Source organism: Podarcis liolepis (assembly GCF_965112155.1).
Source record: "Podarcis liolepis genome assembly, chromosome: 14".
NCBI lineage: Eukaryota > Metazoa > Chordata > Lepidosauria > Squamata > Lacertidae > Podarcis > Podarcis liolepis.
Genome location: NC_139569.1, coordinates 6,585,504 through 6,606,346, shown reverse-complemented (window position 1 = coordinate 6,606,346; position 20,843 = coordinate 6,585,504). Strand labels below are relative to the sequence as shown.

General features: G+C 44.0%; 2 protein-coding genes across 21 annotated transcripts in view; one reads left to right on the top strand and one right to left on the bottom strand.

The window, feature by feature from the left end:
- The first annotated feature begins 798 nt into the window (after positions 1 to 798).
- On the top strand, positions 799 to 6,547 carry PLD6 (phospholipase D family member 6). Its single transcript, XM_083474817.1, has 2 exons — positions 799 to 2,033; positions 3,280 to 6,547. Exons 1-2 carry the CDS (start codon positions 1,589 to 1,591, stop codon positions 3,570 to 3,572), a joined length of 738 nt encoding a protein of 245 aa, XP_083330943.1. The 5' UTR covers positions 799 to 1,588; the 3' UTR covers positions 3,573 to 6,547.
- MPRIP (myosin phosphatase Rho interacting protein) overlaps positions 6,281 to 20,843 on the bottom strand; it is a 160,497-nt gene continuing 145,934 nt past the window's right edge. For 10 of the 20 annotated variants that reach the window (XM_083474648.1, XM_083474654.1, XM_083474646.1 and 7 more), the window contains 8 exons: positions 19,610 to 19,757; positions 19,351 to 19,468; positions 18,736 to 18,895; positions 17,401 to 17,520; positions 17,155 to 17,241; positions 16,248 to 16,410; positions 15,353 to 15,438; positions 6,281 to 11,169 (listed from right to left, as the gene is read on the bottom strand). In XM_083474648.1, coding sequence (XP_083330774.1) covers positions 11,098 to 11,169; positions 15,353 to 15,438; positions 16,248 to 16,410; positions 17,155 to 17,241; positions 17,401 to 17,520; positions 18,736 to 18,895; positions 19,351 to 19,468; positions 19,610 to 19,757 — 954 coding nt within the window. In that variant the 3' untranslated portion in view covers positions 6,281 to 11,097. Of the gene's footprint in view, positions 11,170 to 13,872; positions 13,939 to 15,352; positions 15,439 to 16,247; positions 16,411 to 17,154; positions 17,242 to 17,400; positions 17,521 to 18,735; positions 18,896 to 19,350; positions 19,469 to 19,609; positions 19,758 to 20,843 lie in introns of all 20 variants that reach the window. The other 10 variants (XM_083474649.1, XM_083474652.1, XM_083474644.1 and 7 more) reach the window with 3 other exon arrangements.

The following is a 20,843-nucleotide window of genomic DNA, read 5'->3' as shown; positions in this document are numbered from 1 at the left end:
GATTTTACTGTTTCAGCCCAGTAAAACAGTGCCTAATGGGCAAGTCACTTTCTATTTGAAGTAACATACCCTCAAATCAGCTATCTGCTTGTCGAATTGCTTAATATGTGGGAGGCTGGTTAAGAATTTGATCCCTCCTTACTCTAAAATGAAAGGGGGCTAGACTCTCAGTCATGGGCGTAGCCAGGATTTTTTGTTGGGGGGGGGGGCAAGGCTCAGCAACTTTTGCTTTCCAAGAAAATTTTGTTGGTCCATCCAACGACAATGGGTAGATCACTGTCAGTTTTTAATACTGTGAGTGGATCGCAGTCTGTTGGGAGTTGGACGTACCTGCCCTAGATGGTTGCAGCATCCACACAGGGCATAAGCTGGCTTTGTACCTTGACTGGATACCAAAAAAGGACAAGGTGCCTTTTTCACGCCACTGAATCAACCGACCTTGAGCGTCTAAATAGAGCATGCAGCATGTCTCGGTTCTGCAAGACACACCTGCTGTGTCTTGTAGTTTTGAAGCAAATTTTCCAACTTTTGATTTAAAAAATCAGGTTGCCGTGGCTTTAAACATATGTAAAGGGACACTGCTTAAGTTGTTTCTTAGTTCCCAGTTCCTTATTTGCTTGAAAGTATGAACCCCAAAGTAAGCTTTTTGGGATAGCCCATATCCTATATCTATCTACTTTTGCTTTTATAATAATAATAATAATAATAATAATATTGGAGCCTGTTTTATTCCATACGATATATCTTTATTGTCATTGTCCCATGCAGAACAATGAAATTGGAAAACTACATATATAGCACAAGTGAAATTTATTATTATTATACTTATACACCTTTTTCCCTGGCAGGAACTCAAGGCGGTTTATAGATAAAGAAATAAGAACCACTTACAACATGGAGAAAATAATTATAAAAGTATATTGATAGAATTAAAAGCTATATATAACTATATAACTTTATTTTTTAAAACTTTATGGTTAACTTTCTGTTATCACTTGTTTGTTAGCGGTTGCAATGACTGTATACTAAACTGCCTTGGACGGATGCTGTTTTGAAAGCCGAGGATTATAAATGGATAAAATGAACTTCATTTCTTTTAATCGAAACACGACACGAAGCGCAGCTGGAAGCAACATAACGAGACGCTTGGAAACTGTGGCGTGTGCGGATGCGCATGCGCCACCTGTCCGCGCCTGCCGTTTTATGTTCTCTACAGCCTTAATGACAGCGCATGCGCTGTAGTGGACGCAGCGCTCTGAGGGGACAAAAACCCTCAAAGCACTCGAGCTGAAGAGGGCGCGCGTGCAAGTCGCCAAGTAAAAAGGTTGATGAAGTGAAGAATGCGCATGCGCCTCGGCAGTTTAAAAGAAAAAGCGGCTGAGAGGAAAAGAGCACACGCGGACGGACGCATGCGCCGTGGCGTGGGAAGGCACGTTTGAGCGGGACGGAGCGCACGCGCTTGTGGCAATTTAACAGACAAGGCAGCTGAGAGGATAGCGCGCGCGGAGGGGCGCATGCGCGGAGGGGAAAAAAAGGCGGTTGGAGGAGCGCGCGGAGACGCTGGCCGTCGTGGCGCCCTGAGGCGACGATGTGGCGCGGCAAGGCGCGGGCCCTGCTAGCGGTGGGACTCGGCATGGCTCTCGAGGCGCTGGCCTGCTGGCTAATAGGGCGACTGGGTCGGTCGTCGTCGTCGTCGTGGTGGCAGCGGCCGCCTTCCCCGGTACGCGAGGTGCTTTTCTTCCCGTCGCGCGTGACGTGCGTGGAGTCGCTGCTGGCGGAGGAGGAGGAGGCGGCGGCGGCGGCGACCCCGTGCGCGTGCCTGCTGCCCCACGGCGAGAGCGCGCTCGGGCGGCTCCTGGCGCGCGTACTGTCGGCGCGGCGCTCGCTGGACTTGTGCGTCTTCGCCTTCTCCAGCCCGCAGCTGGGCCGCGCCGTCTGCCTCCTGCACCAGAGGGGCGTCCACGTGCGCGTCGTCACCGACACCGACTACATGGCCCTCAAGGGGTCGCGGATCGGCGAACTCCGGAGAGCCGGTGAGTCGCCCGGGAGGGAAGGAGGGAGGGCGGTGTGAGGCGGAAGGGGAACCTCAAGGGTCGTCTAGCCCAACCCCCGGCGAGGCGGGCGCCACAAACCAGAAAACACCCGACGGGCGGATTTTAACCCGTTGTTTACTTATTAAATTTGCACACCGTCCTTCATCCGCAGATCTGAGGGCTGCTCACAACATAAAAATACAAGATTTTTTTTAAAAAAACAACACACCCCAGAAACGACATAATAAAGTCAAGAAGAGTAAAAAGATGAACAAGAGCAAGACAAAACAATGACCCCGTCCCCACCCCCCTCCCACAAACACATTTAAAAGGCCAGTAAAGGATGAACTTCCCTGGGGAGAGCATTCCACAAAAAGGGGAGCCACTGTCTGGTTTTATGTCGTTGGAAATCTCTGCGATGCATTTTCTTTTTAGAAACAAGCCCCACCACTCTGATTAAAATCCTCTCCTAAAGTTCTTTCTGATATGAATGTTGTTCACAATTTGTAATGAGGTCCCAGCTTGGGAGGAAAGCAGGGTATAAAATACATTTAATAATAATTATGCTGAATTTGGTAGCGGAGTTGTCATTTACATACCCCACCCTGCAAGGATTTTGTTGTTTTCACTTATTTATACAACAGTCAACGTTCAGCAGTCCCACCCAACCCCAGCAGAACCACTTGGTTGTTGGCCTTCGTCTATCTCTAGAGAAATGAATAAAAAAATTCCTTCCAGTAGCACCTTAAAGACCAACTAAGTTAGTTCTTGGTATGAGCTCATACCAAGAACTAACTTAGTTGGTCTTTAAGGTGCTACTGGAAGGAATTTTTTTATTTTGACTATGGCAGACCAACACGGCTACCTATCTGTAAGAAATGAAGTGTGACTTCCAGGGTGAAGTCAAACTGTGGCTGCAGAGATTGGTAAATCATTAACTGCTGCCTCCTGTGTTGTTTTTGTTGCACTAGCAGCACTGAATTTACTTCTCCAGGGTGCAAGCCTGCGGAGCGTGTATGGCGGTCATGTCTGTTTAACGCCATTTAACTTTTAAGTCATTTCAGGGTATAATTCCACAAGTTGCCCTGTGTCCTCATAAGTTCTTTTTGCACTTAAGAAATTTCAGCCACTGAATTTCTGTATGTAGCTCTCAGTACACTAAGTATAGTGTTAGGAGCTAAGTCAGTTTGGTGGAAAGATGGAAAAGCGATTTTGTGGCACTGAATAGGGTATGCTGGTTTTTCAGGCATTCAGGTACGTCATGATCAGGATAGTGGCTACATGCACCATAAGTTTGCCATCATTGACAAAAAAATGCTGATCACTGGCTCCCTGAACTGGACTACTCAAGCCATTCAAAACAACAGAGAGAACCTGCTGGTAGTTGAAGACAGGGACTGTGTGAATCTTTTCCTGGCAGAATTTGAAAGGATTTGGGAGGACTACAATCCGGCTCATTACACATTTTTCCTCAAAGAAGAACAGCAGGTACAGAAAAAGGATAAAACTATTCCTCAAACAAAATTGCAGCTTAAATGACTATTTTGAAGCAGTAAATTTTTTAGTCCAAAGACTGGTTCCTAAGTTAGGTGTTTGAGAATGGCATAAATTGCTTTAGGAGTAACTAAATATAATTTATGCTCCTTTAAAAAATTGTACAAGCAACATATTTGTGTTTGAATTATTTTTTGAGAAATAGATGGCCTGTACTTGTGTGCTATTATACCTTTTAAATAAAGCATGCCTTTTAAATTCTAATACATATGTTTCTGTTGTAAAAACAGCTGTCAGCACATGTAGATAGCATTTCAAGAAGAGTTTTATTCTGCCATTCTCTTGGCAACCCTAGTATCCACATGCAGGATGTTACTGGGGGGCGGGGACCTTTTAACATACAGCCAACTCCCAAATTTATGTGGCGCTTACTTTTTGAGGCACTGCACGTTTAAGTTAAATCACATATATTTGAAATATGATTGAAAAAGCCTGCAAATACCCTGTTCCGCCCCCTTTTGTGACGTTTTCGGGTTACTTTCGAGTTCAGTGCAATGTTTGTGTGATTGCGCACATATCGGATGCGCCTAAAATGGTTGCTGCCTGAACAGCTTTGTCCCCTTTGGTTTTTAATGTATGATGTTTTTATTATGTTTTTAGATATGCTGTAAGCCACCCAGAAGCCCAGCCATATGGGTGGGGTATAAATTTTTTTAAAAAAGAACCATTTGCCTTTGTAGATGAGCAGCATAAAGCAGGAGACCTACTTGAAAATAAATGCTCATTGTGTGAATGGGCATGAATGTGTGTGCTTAACTCACAGATAATTCATATGCTGCTCTTTCATGTGTGGAAGGGGAAGTAATATTACTGTTTTATTCTGCCTTGGTCTGACCACACCTGGAATAGTTTCCAGTTCTGGGCACCACAGTTTAAGAAGGATATTGACAAGCTGGAACGTGTGCAGAGGAGGGCAACCAAGATGATCAAGGGTCTGGAAATCAAGCCTTACGCTTTGAGGGAGTTGGGTATGTTTGGCATGGAACTGGGGAGACTGAGAGGAGATAGGTTAGCCATCTTAAAAATCTAAAGGGCTGTCACATGGAAGATGGAGCAACCTTGTTTTCTCCTGCTCCAGAAGGTAGGACCTGAACCAATGGATTCAAGTTACAAGAAAGTAGATTCCAACTAAACATCAGGAATAACCTTTTGACAGTAAGAGATGTTAGACAGTGGAATGGACTCCCTTGGAAGGTTGTGGTGCTCTCTCCTTCCTTGGGGTTTTTTAGGCCATCTGTCATGGATGCTTTAGTTGAGATTTCTGCATTGCAGGGGAGTGGGCTAGATGATCCTGGAGGTCCCTTCCAACTCTACAGCTCTGTGATTCGATGACTGTACATGTGTAGAATTCAGCCCTAGAATCACAGAATTGTAGAGTTGGAAGGGACCTTAAGGGTCAACTCCCTGTAACGGAGGAATCTCAAACCGAACTGGAACTTGGTATATCAGTGGGCGGGGAAGCTGTGACTCTACAGGTGTTAAGACTTTATCCACTTATTCCTGACCACTAGCCATCCTGGGTGGGACTGATGGCCACTGGGCAGCCAACATCACCTGGAATATCACATTTGAAGAGGGTATACTAAAAAAACACCTGCCTGTCCTAATAAATGGGTGGGTGCAGAATAAGGCTGAGAGGTACCTTATGTTGGCATGTAAGTTGTAGCCATAACCAATTTCCCAAGTGTAGAAATGCAACTCTGGTGTAAGCGTATTTTTTTGGTGCCAGTTTGGGGAGGGAACTGTTGAGGTAGGAATATTCAACATCTGGAAGAACTTTCTGACAGTAAGAGCTGGTACAACAGTTGAACAGACTCTCTTTGGAAGATGTGGACTCCCCTTCATTGTAGGTTTTAAAGCAGAGGTTAGATGGTGATCGGTCAATGGATACTAGAGATTCCTGCATTGTACAGGGTTGGACTTAGAACTCTATGATTCTATGGACACCAGAGTTTTAAGGGCTTTGAATCAGTCTGTCAGTGGTTTTCCAAAAGTATTGAAGCTGTTCCAAAGAGACTGTATGTGTGGTTATCACAGTACTCTTGATACAGTAGAAACTCCATTGTACCCAAGAGGTGGGTACACTGTAGTGACTTAAATAAATATGTTGTGTGCTCCTCAAAGAGGAGGAGGGAGGAAGATAGTGGATCACGGTCATAGAACTTTCTCCAGAGTCATATGCTGTTTTAAAGCAGCTATATTCATTTAGCTTTTAGTTTTTGAAAACTGTCAGCAAAACACATACAGAAACAATATGTGGTAATTAATAGTAATTTTTCACTAGTTCAGAATGCTTCAGCCTTTCTTGAAGCCGTTTAGTAATTGGTGTACTGTAATCGTTGTGGCCTTCCAATGGTAGTTCATAAAATGTTTCTTAATACTTATATTGAAGGGTAACTGCAGGTGGGATAGCTGCTACAATCATTCTTATGTGCTATTAAATTCTTTGGACATTTCATAATTTCACGTGTGCTATTTTTGCTGTGTATCTGCCCTGAAATGCCTCTCCAGAGCAGACGGAAGTACTTGGAGGCTTTCCACAATTGTATTGCATAGATCCTTTTATTAGTAAGCATAGCATCCTTGACTGTTGTCTTCTATTCCTAACTGAAGGATGCAAAAACATTGGAATGCTATTTCAAGAACTTCTCTGTCTCTAGTGTTAACAAAAATCTTCTCCACAGCATGCCAAGGGTGGTGCAAAAATAGTTTATTACGATACAGTTTTATGTATAGTTAAGTAATTAATATTTACAAAATAATCATCAGCTACATCCATGGGAACCCTAGCATGTCACACAAGGCTTGTAAGGAATAAATACTGTGACATAAATGATACTTCTATTACAGTGAACAGCTGAAGGAGGAAATAGCTCTTAAAAGCATGAAAACAAAACAAGAGGAGAAAGATACCTTTCAGACTCCAAGGAGGCGGCTCAAACCATTCATCTTTGCAAAAAGAGTCAGATTGGACACGTTTGTTCACCAGGCAAATTAGAGAATATGTTCCCCCAGTGAATTGGTTTTATTTGATTCTGCTTCTCTTGCATGCGAGTTCCAGATTTTGGGGTTAGCAGCTTTCCTGCCGAATCCCACGGCTGCTCTGGCTCTGAATCTTGCAGAGCTGGAGTAATTGATCATTCTCCTCATGCTTGGATGACCACTTTAGGATTCAGTTTGGTCGTGGTCAGTTGGGAGTTGAGGCTTCTGTAGGCTTGCTTGTCGATCAAGCAGGTTTATAATATAGACTGATTTCAGTATCTTTTAAAAGGAAGCTGGTGTTGAATTGGCATGAGGAAGAGCTCAAATAGGGATACCTGTGTGTGTACAGTGCTTGCCTCACCTTCTTAACCATATACACATTTTGTCCAAACAAGTACCACATTGGAGGAGTGTACTAATGCAGGCTTTTGTTACTCAAGAACACTTAGCTGATAGCTTCTCAAGTGCTTTGATTTCTCTTAGAGGTGACTGTTTTAATACACTATTAGAAGCTGTGTTCTTCTACTGGCAGACTGAAATGAGAACCCTACATCAATCCTCAATGACTAGAGGGGTTAATTCACTTGGCACTAGAAGGGTTTTGCTGTCAACTCCCAGTTTCATTTACTCCTTAGTGGACTTCAGTGCATGGCGTGAGGCTGCTAAGCACTGCTTGAAAAAGCAAGACATTTTCTAATGTGCCATATAACTGTTCTCCAAGGCATGCAGTCAGTAATGGACTCCCATCTACTTTCCATAGTCTAGTGGTAAAGATGATCCCGGCACTGTAACTCTGTTGAAACTACATTGCAATGAAATATAGTGTTACAGTAAATTGAATAATCACCCTATGTTAACTCTATTCTGTCATGCTGTTACACCACCATGCCATGTAACCTGAAAAAGATGGGTGGGTTGCAGGAATAAAAATCTACTCCATTCCCTTATCGAAATCCTTGGTTTACTCCGCAACAGTGCCAAGTTACCATGCAAGAATACTGATGTACGCTTAGTGACAGAATAACTACCACCATTAATATACAGATATACTACTCTCTGCAATCATATATATGCACACCCAAGAGTTGTTTATGCCACTGTCAGCTCTAAGATTATTGAACTGAAAAGGGTAAGAAAATTAATGTATAGGTAAGTAGGCTTGAAGTTTTGAAACACTGTACATCTTCTTTGGACAGGCATTTCCAAAACTAAAAAGGTATCAGAGAAATTTAAAAATATATTTATAATGTTCAAACAAACCAACAGACATTCTTTAAGGGAACATAGAGTGGGTTTATCGGGTTACACTAATTTCCTTTTCCAAGTCAAAAGGACATTGTATTAGAACAAGATTTTTAAAAAATTCACCCCCAAAACCCCTCCACTATTTTTTTTTTTGAGTAATAAATATTTACATTGCGTGCTTTGAATACTATACAGGTTTTAAATTATTTTTAAAGAGAACAAAGCTTTTTTAAAAAAGAAAGAAATTACAAAGGAAGTATAAGCTACACTGAGCGTGCATGTGCTTAAAAGTGTTCACAACAAACTAAGTACTGCATATGAGCCACCAAAATGCAAAAAATCCAGTGGGATTCTAATCAAGTATGTTGTCATTACAAAAAGTGACACTTATTAAGAAACAACGCGTAGGGCTACTTGCAGGCAGCCTCTGCCACAGGAAAAACAGCCTGCTTGGGATCTGCACATCGGCAATCCCCCTTTTCCATATTTTAATGGGATAAAGGAAAATGAGTTTCATTAACAGAACACTCAATTCTGTTTCAAAAGGAGAGACGAATAAAGAAATCTGCAACAGGCAAGATTAAAGAAGCTGTTATGCAAGTATATTTATACTGTACATCCATTAGTGTTGAACTTCACTGAGACCACAGTTATTTTGTAGTGTAGGTTTGTGTAAAATGCAGCAGCTTGCAATAGAACATACCTATTTATTCACATAATGTTTATACTGTGCCTTTTAAAAGCCATTCAAGAAATACAACTAGAATGCCAACTTGCTTTGCTGTGTATGAAGAGCAACTTGGTCACAGCAGTACAGACTTTCTTGAGCAAAAAGATGCTTGGTTGCTTTTTTTTTTTACACCAATTTTAATGTTTGTGAAATACTGGCTATTCTAATCTTAGAGGACATAGGACATTTGTTTGTTTTATTAAAGAAGTGTATGGATTAAACATAAACATAATCCAAAGATAATTCATTCCAGTGGCAAGGTTTCTCTCAAGTTGCAGGTACTTAAGGGAAAATAAGATTCTTCTGCCAAGCTACAAGCCTAGTTAATGATTTTAAAGGAGAAAGAAAATAATCTAAGCCTGAAGCACAACCATCCTTCCTTAGCCACTCTAGGGAATAAAAATGCTGACTTTTCCATTATGTGCTAACCACTCTCTGCAGTCAGACAGTGTGGACAGACTGCTAGAGGTACCAATGCAAGACAGCCAAACCCTATCCCTTTCATACCTGATTTAAAAAGAAACTGCCAGACACACAGCAAGAAGACAGCAAATTTTCTGCTGTGAAGACCCCCCAGCTCCAAAATAGCAACAGCTTTTGAAGGAACATTGCTTTGCATATAAGACAAAGATGCTAAGAGCTGTTTTGCTTCGGCATGGATCAGCAGCAAGGGCCCGCAGAATAGCATCAATGTGTGTCCAATTAAGAACAGGATGAAACTAAAAGGGACAGGGTGCTCTCTCTAGCCTCTAACAGCAAAACTTTGCTTTACAGATTTGTCTGCTCAAAAGATCAACAATTTTAGTCTGAATAGACTGAAAAGTAGAACGCCACCTCAAATTCACCCCACCTGAGCAAGGCAGATAAAAAGAATTTTAAAATACCAAAAGCCACCTTGCCCACAAACCTTGTAGAATTAACTTCCCAACACTTCCTATACGTTTTGCAAAACAGCAATGTTCACCTGCTTTTGGAATAAAAAATTGCATGCATTGTTCAAAGCTTCTCTATATACATTATTCTGCTTGGGAAAGGCCTTTTGGCCCTGGAACCCAACAGATCAAATATTCAATGCCTCTGTTATTGGGCCTCATAGGTAAGGAGGACAAATGGGCCCAGACAACTGCTTTGTTTCAGATAAACAATGGCACTAAGATGTTTTCAAAAATTTGGACTGCCACTTTTCAAATGCCCCCTTTTAGCAAGGTTACTTGTGACTTGCCATTCCCCTGTTTAGACTTCTCTCTCCACTGACATCTTGCAACTGTATTTCCACATGCAGATGCTACCAGCTTACATGAACATACAGAAGACTATCTTCAACTGTTTTGAGACCCATAAAGTCAATCCAAAGGCAAGCCAGCCCCCATTTCTGCCTTGACCTGCTTGGAGGACTGGCCTGACTTCAGCTGTACTGTTCCAAATACCTCTTGCTTATCAGCAAGCCACGCCCTTCCTGCTTTGTAAAAGAGCCCTGCCTACTTAGAATTCTGAACCATTCCTACCGATTACATGGCAGAAGCGCTCTTACTGCCTCCAGAGGACCAGAGCAAGGATTGCAAAAGATTTGTTCTTTAAAAGGCATCTTGAAGAAATACTCTTCTGGGCAGAAGAATTTTGTTTGTTTTGCAGCAAATTAGGTGGGAGAAAAGTCTGGGTCACATTGTATGACAGACACAGAGGCAGATACCTCCCACTGAAACTAAGAAACAGTGCAGATTCTAGCATTACCTTGCCAGAAGGAGTGTGTGGAAGGAGACCACCCTATTTCTCCACGAGAAATAGTTAAGTTGCACTGATTAATTTCATCACAAGCTGATTGCACATCAATGCCTGCAACTGTTTGTATGCAAAGCAACTTAAAAGCTTTTCAAGAAGATCTAAGTGGCGTTAAGGGAATAGATTCCAAACTGACCACATAGTTAAACACCAATCTACAAATCAGGGCTGCCACAAATGTCTTTTTCTAAGCCAATATCTTGTTGCAACAAACAAGCTTTCACTAAGGGCGCTGATTATGCCAAAAACAGGTCTGCATGTCTTGTTTCAGTGGTTCAAAATTTGATCCAAAGCATGCACTTAAGTGCTGGATTCCTCTCAACAGTGGCAGAGCTAAACACAGTGTGTTGCCTCCCTCCCCCCCATCCCAGGGCCCTGTCACTACACCAAAGAATTTGGTAAAACAGAGCTAGCTTATCAACAGGCTGTTGAGCCTTAATACTGACACTTAGTGTAATGGATATACAGTAGGAAGGATGTTTTTGTTGAGAGCCAAGGGGGGTGGGGAGCATATCCCCAATCTCTCCCAGCCCTCTTGCCAAGGTTAAAAACTTTGTAAGTCAGGACTAAGAAGTTGGGAAGTTCATTTGATGGTGGGCAGAAGAACCCCCAGCATTTTCCAGACTTCTGGAGCATCCATACAACAACAGAAAAAAAACCCACACACAAGCAACAGCAGTGAGGATCCTAGAGAACAAAAAACAGAAGGGTGCTTGTGCTGTGATGCCGCAAGCAAGGAGGTGTGCGTGGTCAAGCCAAATAGGAAGGAGAGAACTAGTCTTTCTTCAAGTCCTTGGATTCAAAGAGCTTGAGGCGCTCCTGCACGGTCAGGCCTTCCTTCAGACTCTGTACATGGGAGGAGAGAAGGAAGAGCAAACCGTTAAATGCCATTCTGGTGGGGAAAGCAAAAGTCCAATAGAGAGAGATGACACAAATGCTCAGGCAAAGGAAAGGCAAAAGATGGCATCCTCAATGGGAAGATTAGAAAGACATGCTTCAAAGAAAATGCACCATTATGGAGTGGTGTTATTGGTGAATCAATCCGCGGTGAAGAAAGACGGCAAATGAACTGGATGACTGCAGGCACAGCTAACTTAGTTGGGAGAGTAATTGCTTGGATGTTTGAGACAACTGCAAAAGCCTTTGCTAGCTCATCAGCGCCTCAAAACTGCACTTTTCCCATAACCATTTTGTTTGAGCACTCAAGTCCAGGGCTGTACACCAACAGTTCATCAGCACAGCTGCCCTGAGTGATTCTTTCAACAAGCAGTTATGCCCCTACAATGCTTAATCCTGGTGAAAGCTAAATGGTTCTGGAGAGAAAGGATAGCCCAGTTGGTTGCAGCATGGTGCTGATATGTCAAGGTTGCAGGTTCGGTCCCTGTATGGGACAGCTGCATCTTCTTGCATTGCAGAGAGTTAACTAGATGATCCTCAGGGACCCTTCCAACTGTACAATTCTATGATTCAAAGTCCTATCTTGATCCTGATATAAAGCAGCCGGTCTTGATAGACCAGGGTGCCATACGTTTCTGTCTGTTTTTTGCTAATCGGAGAAATACGTTAATTTCTAAGTTAAAACTTCCCCCCAAGTTAAGGGTCCATTTTGGGCCCTTTTTATTTCATGAGGGCCAAGCCAAGCACAGCCTGAAAGCTTCTAGCTGCCAAGATTACATTTGCAGTGTTTTGGCAATCTCACGTCATGTTTTCTGGAGCTATTTGTGATATATGATCTAAGGGTTTACATCAAGAATGGGAACCAGGTGGCCTCCAGGTACGCTTGGACTCTCAACTCCCACCAGCCCAGCAGAATGGCCAACGGACAGGGATGATGGGAACTGGGAGTCTAAAACATCTGGAAGGCAGCCGGTTCACCACCCCTTATTTAAACCCAGGATTCCAGAGGGGAGATTGTTGATAAGGTCCGGAGATCTCTGTCTGGACCTTATGAAATCACTCTTCTGCCTTTTTAGCAGTTATTTTGAAAGAAGAATCTCCGTGTCAGACACTGGCTATTTTTCACTGGAACATACATTTCTTACAATGAGATCCAACCACAAATCAATGAGACAAGGAGATGCACAGTTTCTGATCATCTTGTGCCAATGTCCATTTTCTGCCATTTGAAAGAAGCCTTTCTCTCCACCCATCAAATCTAATTACAAAACCTTACAAACTGGGGGAAGTTGATGGAGAGGAATGGCAGTATCAGCTGATTTACAGGCAACCGAATCAAGGGATGCAGTTGCAGGTGGACTGTATCACTTCAGGATCGAATCTGTTTTTATACTTATCCATGACAAAAATTCCCTGCACTCAAGGACGACAGGGAGAAGGCTAGCCTAGAACCCTTTGCTCTAACGTGCTTTGCTCTGTGTGAAAGGGTTTCTCACTGTGTGTGTGTGTTGAAACATGCGAACCATTTCCCCAATACAAAACCTCAAGTGACAAAGAGTCCCAACAAAAGCAGCACCATGCAATTCTGTGGTATTTGTAAGAGAGCTCTAGGGACACTGTAGATTAAAGCTAAATGCAGTTAGTCTAGTATCAGACATTTAAACTGCTCTTAATGCTGGTAAAAAATCCACAGTTGTTGTTCTTTGGATTAAAATTGCCTCCCTATATTCCAAATCAGATGGTTATAGAGGAAAATGCTTATAGTACATCCAAACCAAGCTGCATAGAACATTGCTTTTTTCTGTGTCAAAATGCAGATATCTTCTTGGTCAGGTGTGGTACTTATCTTGATGGGCAATACACTTAATTTCTGAAAATTAAACCTCATTCAGGAATGAAACCATGTTTTGAGAAGGTCACTACTCCTTTTATACAGTAGTGACCTAATTTTTTCAGTTGTTGCCGACAATCTGCAGAAAATCAACCACTTTCTCCTGTCGGGTCATCTTTTTTGGTGGGGGACAACTAACCTAACAACTAAGACGGTTGGGAAAATAAACCAGTATGGGTTGGGTAGATCAGCTGATTTAGTACCAGAATATTTAAGAAATGGGTAAAAAGGATTTTAAAAGGGGGAAAGGTAGAGACCAGAAACCTGATCTGTGGACAGCGCAACTGGCTTTTCACATAACATCTGTCTGCCCTTCGTTAGGAGCAGGTTGGAAAAAATTCATCCATTCCAGAGGACATAATTAGTGAATCAAAAAGTACCCTTCTGCCTGTACACACCGCCATTTGGGAGAGTTAAGTCCAAAGCATGCATTTTCATCCAGCATGCACACTCTTTTGTCCCATGCCTTCAACGCAGCACCCCGTTGTTTGTCTTAGGAGGTGCAGAAATCCTTCCAGTGATGGATGTCAGTGAGGGCAGGGAGAAGCAAAAGGATGGAAGAGGCACAGAAACAGCCATTCAATCTGGCATGAACTTAAGTTTTGAAATTCTGCCTCTTGCTCCTCCCACTTAACCTCTATGTAATTCAAAGGCAAGGGGAGATAGATTCTCATTAGCCATGGAGATGTGAGCCGGGCATGCATTAAGTGGGCTGCCCCTCAAGAGGTGCAGTGTTCTTTGGAAGGTGCTGTTTGGATTACCTATGTGACAGGGAACCTGGAATCTGGTGCATTTCAGTTATCCCATGAGACCTGCTCAATAACGGACTGTTGTTGGAAGCAAAGACAAAAACAACAACACAGAAAACAGAAATAGGAGAAATACATGAATCCTGATTGCTCCAGAAATTCCCAAGTGCCAACATACTCCCTCCCACCCTAGCAAGGAGGGAAAAAAGGCAAACTGCAGCTTGGGGGTCTTCATGGCCTGCAAGGTCAGAAGTTTGCTTTTTAAACTCAGTACATAAAATCAGCCACAGAAGGGAAACTATAAATAAAAAGCACAACACTTTGTAACAAAGAGGAGCTACGCCACAATGAAAAATTGGGGTACTCCAAAGCAAAGTGCACACGTACACACAAAACTGGCAAATCACAAATGACACCAGGACTAAACTGCACGATTATCACAACATTTGTGTAACTGTGTGTGTGTGTGTGTGTGTGTGTGTGCGCGCGCGTGCCTTTTGCTGTGCCAGTCTTCCTACCATACCAGCTCAGGGAAACCTGGTCTCAGGGTGAGGAGAGTTGTGTGTAACTTTCCCTCCTTCCAGTTCTACCAGGCTACTGATCCTGGAACTGCACACCAGTACAGGTGCTCAAACATGGGGCAGGAGGGTGGTTCATTGACACAGGCCAAGCCTGTTAAACACCCATCAGTACTGCCCTTGTGGCCTAGCTGAAAGCATATCCCTCTAAGCCAGGGTAATCCAACCTCTCAGACCAAGGGGGCTGCAACAGTACTTCCAACATCGAACCTGTGGGTGACACACTGCTTTGTATGCGTGCGGGGGGGGGGGGAGGAGTTGAGGGAAAATTTCACCACCACCACACACACTGCCTTCCCAGAGCCGACTGAGCAAAGTGCCTGGTTTTGGGAAGGAGGCACAAGGCTCTGGTAGGATCCTAGAGCCCTCCCTCTTCCTACGGTTGGGAAAGTTCAAACTAGGTTTTGGGAAAGAGGCAGGAGGACTCTAGGATCCTGTCAGGGCCTTCATGCCTTCTTCCCAAAGCCCAGGGCCTTGCTTACCTAGTTTTGGAAAGGCAGTGTGAGGGTTTGTGTGGAGCATCAAATGTTGTTGGGGGCCACCCAAGAAGGCCTCAAGGCCCTAGTAAAGCTCTCATGCCCTTCACTGAAAAATGGGAAAACTGAAACCACCAACAGTCCCAAAACCAGAGACCCAGGGGTGGAGTAGAATCTAGAAAGCTGCTCAGTGCTATTTTTCTAGAAAAAAGGTGCCAGAACTCACCATGAACACCTCTCTTGTTCTCTTAGAACAGCAATGGCACCTGCCTGAGAGGTGCCAGAACGTGAGTTCCAGTGAGTTCCGACTGGAAAAAAAAACCTCTGCACATGCTAATAACACAGACAGAACACAGACATATCATTCATAGACTTGTTATGGCATCCGACATAGCATAACCTCGTTTGGAAAGTTGGATGAAGTCACCATAAACTCACCTTTGACCTGATATTTCTCAGTTGCCGGCCAACGCTGGTCCTGTCTTTCTTCAAGAAATCAGGGTTGCTTTTGGATTTCATAATATCTAGGTGGAGGAGGAGAAACAGAGCCAGTTTACCTTGCTGTTGAAAGCACTACAAGCGCAACATTTCCTCCCTCGCCGTGGAAAAAAGGAATGGGCACAAGGAACAACCCTGGGCCAAGACATTTTGCCACTGTAGGCAAAATGCTCCAACACCCCCCTTGAAGATCTGGCCCCCCTCTCCCTGGCCCAGTCATTGTGCCCACGCTGCTGCTAGCCCCATCACTGTGACTGGTAAGATCAGCGGTACTGTGTTGATGGTGTGGGCAAAACCACAGTGGGGCTGGCAGCAGCGTAACTTTGAACACAGGGAGGGCGTGGATCTGCTGCCAGAGGCAATGGCTTCACCTAACCTCATGCAAGGGCCACCCCTAACCCAGAATAGAGTCTCCAAAGGGACCCCCATTTGCCACCAGTTACAGAGCTGGCTCTCCTGCCAACCTAGCAGTTCAAAAGCACCTCAAAGTGCAAGTAGATAAATAGGTACTGCTCAGGCGGGAAGGTAAACAGCGTTTCTGTGTGCTGCTCTGGTTCGCCAGAAGCGGCTCAGTCATGCTGGCCACATGACCCAGAAGCTGTACGCCGGTTCCCTCGGCTAATAAAGCGAGATGAGCGCCGCAACCCCAGAGTCAGTCACGACTGGACCTAATGGTCAGGGATCCCTTTACCTTTACCTTACAGAGCTGGCTCCCTAAACTGGTATGGCCCACGTAAGTATACCCAAAGCAAAAGCCAGAAACTTGGCCTTGCTTTCATCTGGAATCCTCACCAGCACCTATGAAAAAGCCAAACCAGCTAAACAGAAGACTGACCGTATCCAGACACAGTGGTGTTCTCTGGGGACTTCTCGCCAAGGGCTTCAGTGGCGGCCTTGAGCTGCTCTTTCAACCTGCTAATGTCGCAGTCCGCCTTGGCCTTCACAATGCTGAGCTCCGTGTAAATGTCCTTATACTTATCACTGGCATATTTCTTGTCCTTTAGAAAAGATAACAGCATTTCAGCCGAGGAAATGCTTTCAGTCTCCTTCAGCCTTGGAGATCGGCAGTAGCAAATATTGCCAAAGAGCTAGACAGATTTCAACCCAACAACACATATTGTTGCAATCAGTACCAAAAGTACTCCCTTTTATCTTTCCTGGTTTGGGCTTTGTTTAAAAAAAGAACACTGCAACCCACTGAGACAGGCTCCATTCTTGCAGAACAATTTGGTTTTGACGAAATAGTTGTATATGGCATCTTTCAAATCTGTGAACTACTCTTGACAACCATCCACTCAAAGTAAGGCAGTACATATTTCAAGGGGAGGGAGATCACACACTCCCATGGGGGAACCAATATACAGCTTGCATTTGCCACTGATACAGACTCTTCTACATTGGAAACAATTAGCAGCTATACAGACTGAAGGCTCAAAACGCAGCTATCTTCCTGAGGCTATGCAGGTCTGGTTGGGAGATGGTCTGAAAACCAAATGTATGCTGCTCTGAGTTTCATGACGGAACTAAAGACTTTTTTTTATCTGCTCAGGCATGTTTCAATACTGGTTTCACTGCTTTGTGGATACTACAGAAATACATTTGTGTTGAATTTTACTGAAACTACCTATTATCATAATTACAAGTGGTATGTGTATACACGAGTCAGCTGAATTCATATGCATTTAAAGGCACTTGCTGTCTGACTGTATGATACAAAGGCAGGCCTCCTCCAGAACTATTACCCTCAATGCTGTTTGCAGTTCATCCTTCAAGGAGCTGATCTCCTGCTTCAAGTACTGTATTTCTGATTCCTTGACTCGCAGCAAGACCTGCAAAGGGGAAGAGAAACCCAGACAGATGTGTTTTAGGTTAGGCAACTATGCACAAATGAAAAGGGGGGGGGAGTTAAGCCATTGAGCAAGAAGGAAAGTCCATTTCACATGCCCCTTGAACTCGCAACATCTGGAATCAAGGCAGGGCACCCTCACCTCCAACTCGTAGGCATCCTTGCCTTGGGTGAGAGGTGAGCCAGCCATCTCGATCCCACCCTCCCCAGTCACCAGGGTCCGTAACCGTGTGATCTCTGAAGCCAGGCGGTTGTTCAGCTCCTGTAAGAAGACCACAAGATGGCTATGAGCAGCAGTTATGAATAAAGCTCTCCCCAATCCTAGCAACTGAACATCCCTATTTTGCTTTTGGATGGCGACCTCAAGGATATAAATGCCTTCAGTTTTCACCAAACAGCACATAACAGCATTTGTGGTTCTTTGGGACTTCCTTGCTGCTATCTGTACTTCTGCAGATCAGACAAAGGGATTGAGCTCAGTACTTCCACAAATGTGGCCCAAGCAGCACATTTGTTTCCCCTCCTCTAAAGATGGACATTTCTTAAGTTCACAGAGTTTTTAAACATTTTTAGTAACCCATGTATATCTATGCTGGTTATAATATACCAATAGCCTGAAATAATGACTAAAAAAAAAAAATCTATTCCTAGTGGTGATTCTTTTGAAGTGATTGAGACAAAGAAAAAAAGATTTTAGAAAGCATACATTTTATCAACGCTTCATTAAGAAGCTGTGTCACAAGGCCTGGTGACGAAAATAAGCACACAAAAGGATTTAAAACCAAACCACAGGATTTCAAAAAGAACATGCAACCATCGTCTAAAACTATGGAGTTTGCATATTTGCACAATGTCATCTTTAACACAGCAGTTTCCATCATGCATATTTTCCCAGGAAACAAAATGCCATAGAGGAGACACCTTGAGGCACCCCCTGCCCTCCCTGGTATTTCAAGACAATTGGAGCTGTGGTGGAGTTTGTAAAAAGAAGATCCCATGTTCCAGAGACCACCAAGCAAAAGGCAGTTTACAAGCCTGGTTAAGTCAGCAACACCATCTGGGGTACCATCTTTTTAATTCATTTTCCTTACCTAAAGCAGGGGGCTTCCTACCAACTTAGATCGCAAAAATGTGCAGAAATCACACCTGCCAGGTGTTGCAATAAATCTATGGTTTTTTAAGATATATATTTTACAGTTTAGTACTGTTTTTATTTTTTAAAACGTGGGGGCTCCACCTCAATCTCTTCAGTGCTTAGGGCCTTTAAAGGTCTTAATCCTGCCCTGCAGAATCGCTATGATTCTGGTCCTGCCGTAATGTTTCATTCCTATTAGGGGGAAACTGCTTATCAGGCTTCTTGACCAACTGACTCCCCTGCCCTGCTAGTCAAATCCTGGCTGAAAGCCATTCTGAAAAAGCCCCAAAATGACCCTTTTCTCTTAGGCAGCTGAATGAGGCTGGACAGGTGTTGCTTTACCTGGTTGTGTGCATTGAGCTCCTGGTTCTCCCGCTGGCACTGACGGAGGGCCTGCCTCTCTGCTTCCAGGGCCTGGGCCAAGTGAGCGTTTTCCAAACACTTCTGAGAATACTGCTCGGAGAGAACTTCAAGTTCACGCTGGACAGACTGCAGCTCCTCCCTGATTAGGCATAGGGGGGTGGGGGTAAAAACAAAAAATAAAGATTGCAAGGCCAACTGCAAACCACAAAATGGATCAAATCAACTATCGGAGACTAGGATGCACGGAGGAGAAGGAGGCATTGCACAACCTTCTGGCTGTGGACAGACAAGATGGGCATTCAAGTGCATCCCACACATTCAGTTTTGCTTTCCCAGGAAAGCAAACCTAGGCATGCGGTTTGATTGCACTGACTAGACTAAACATTTGTGTTGTCTATAGATGGGATCCCCATTAGGGTCAGCCAGTGTGGGAACAGGATAGTGAACTAGATGGGTCTCTGGCCTGATCCAGCAGGGCTGTTTAGTGTGGGTGGTGTAGAATGATAAATTGTTCCACCCAACGCCACCCAGGTGCCAGTAGTGGCTCCACATTTCCTACCTCAACAAATCTAGAAAATACAGAGGAGCACCTACAAGTATTGCCTCTGGAGTGCTTCGATGTCTGAGTTGATGCTGCTGATCTGCGAGCGGTGAGTCTTCTCCAGCTCCCGCTCCAGCTCTTCCCGGTGGGCGTTCTTCATGGCTTCTATGGCTGTGTAGGAAAAGAGGCAAGGGATGCAGATAAGCTGTCTTCCTCTCAGAAACACTCCCGTCTTCTGATCTCACCTCAGGAACAAAACCACCTTCTGATGTTGCTACTGATGACCGCTTATGGTCTTCTCTTTCCTCTTACCTGAGATAGTGGCTGCTGTCTCCTCAGCTAGCAAGCGGTCTTTCTCCTCCCTTAGCTTCTCCAGTTCTCGCTGGTGCTGCCTCTGCAAGTCCTCTATCTTCTTCTGATGGGTCTCTTCCATAGCTGCAAACCCTCGTTCGCAAGTTGCCTGGGAAAAGATGGGGCGGGGGAACTGAATTTGTGTTTCTCGGCCTCAGAACCTACAGGGATCGTGTTAGGTTGAATGTTAGGATTGTGTTAGGTTTTATGGGCAGGCAGGCAAGCAAACAAAGAGAGGAGGAGAAAGCCGTGGAGCTGATGGACAAGCATGCATGGAAGGTCTAGACTGGAGCTCTAACATGCCTCTTCAATCATAACCTGATAGAAAAACTACATGAAATTTGATTGACTAGGAAGAGGGTTAGTTCAAAACCCACTTAGGAAGCAGCCCTTGTCACTGGTACTCCATCTGGACTTGGGATGGGGAACCTGTAGATCTCCAGGTGTTGCTGAATGCCTGTTCCCATCATCCACTCAACAACATCTGGAAGAATGCAGGTTCCTTGTTCCTGATCTAGGCTTAACTTGGGATGACATTTAGATAAGACTAAAGAAGAGACAACACAACCCAGCGTCATTGTATTGCTGCACAGAGTTGTTTGATGGAAGTACGAAGCTTAAATGCACACTTTTAACCACAAAATCATTTAGAGTGGCCTGGATGTACTAAATTCACCTGCACCAATCTAGCCTATTCCTTGGGAGGTGCCGAATATGGTTTGCTGTCTGTCCCACTTCTGCACTGTACAACTTCTTTCTCTGGTGTAAAATCTGAAGCATGCACCCTAATTCATAGTTGCCCGGGTGTCCGCCGAGTCTTAAGGAGTGTTTATGAAGGAGGAAAGCCTCTCTCTCTCTCTCTCTCTCTCTCTCTGTGTGTGTGTGTGTGCCCCTCTCTTTAAAATATACCTAAGGTACCTCTAGGATCCTAGCCTAAGTCTTTAAATAAAATCTTTAAATATCTTCAGAATTTTTATTGGCTATTACAAAAGGGCAAATAACTGGGCTCTTTAAAAAAGAAAGATGGGTCTTTTCTGCATGAATGCTTAAAAACGGTATTTCTGCATCTGGCTGCAAGGATATAGGTTACTGGCCAGCCTAAATATGGTAAATAACAACATGTTGCAAAGCTGTGGTTATATAAGTTGCCCATGCCCTCCTGAAACACATCTGTGGAGGCATGTACAGCTTCAGT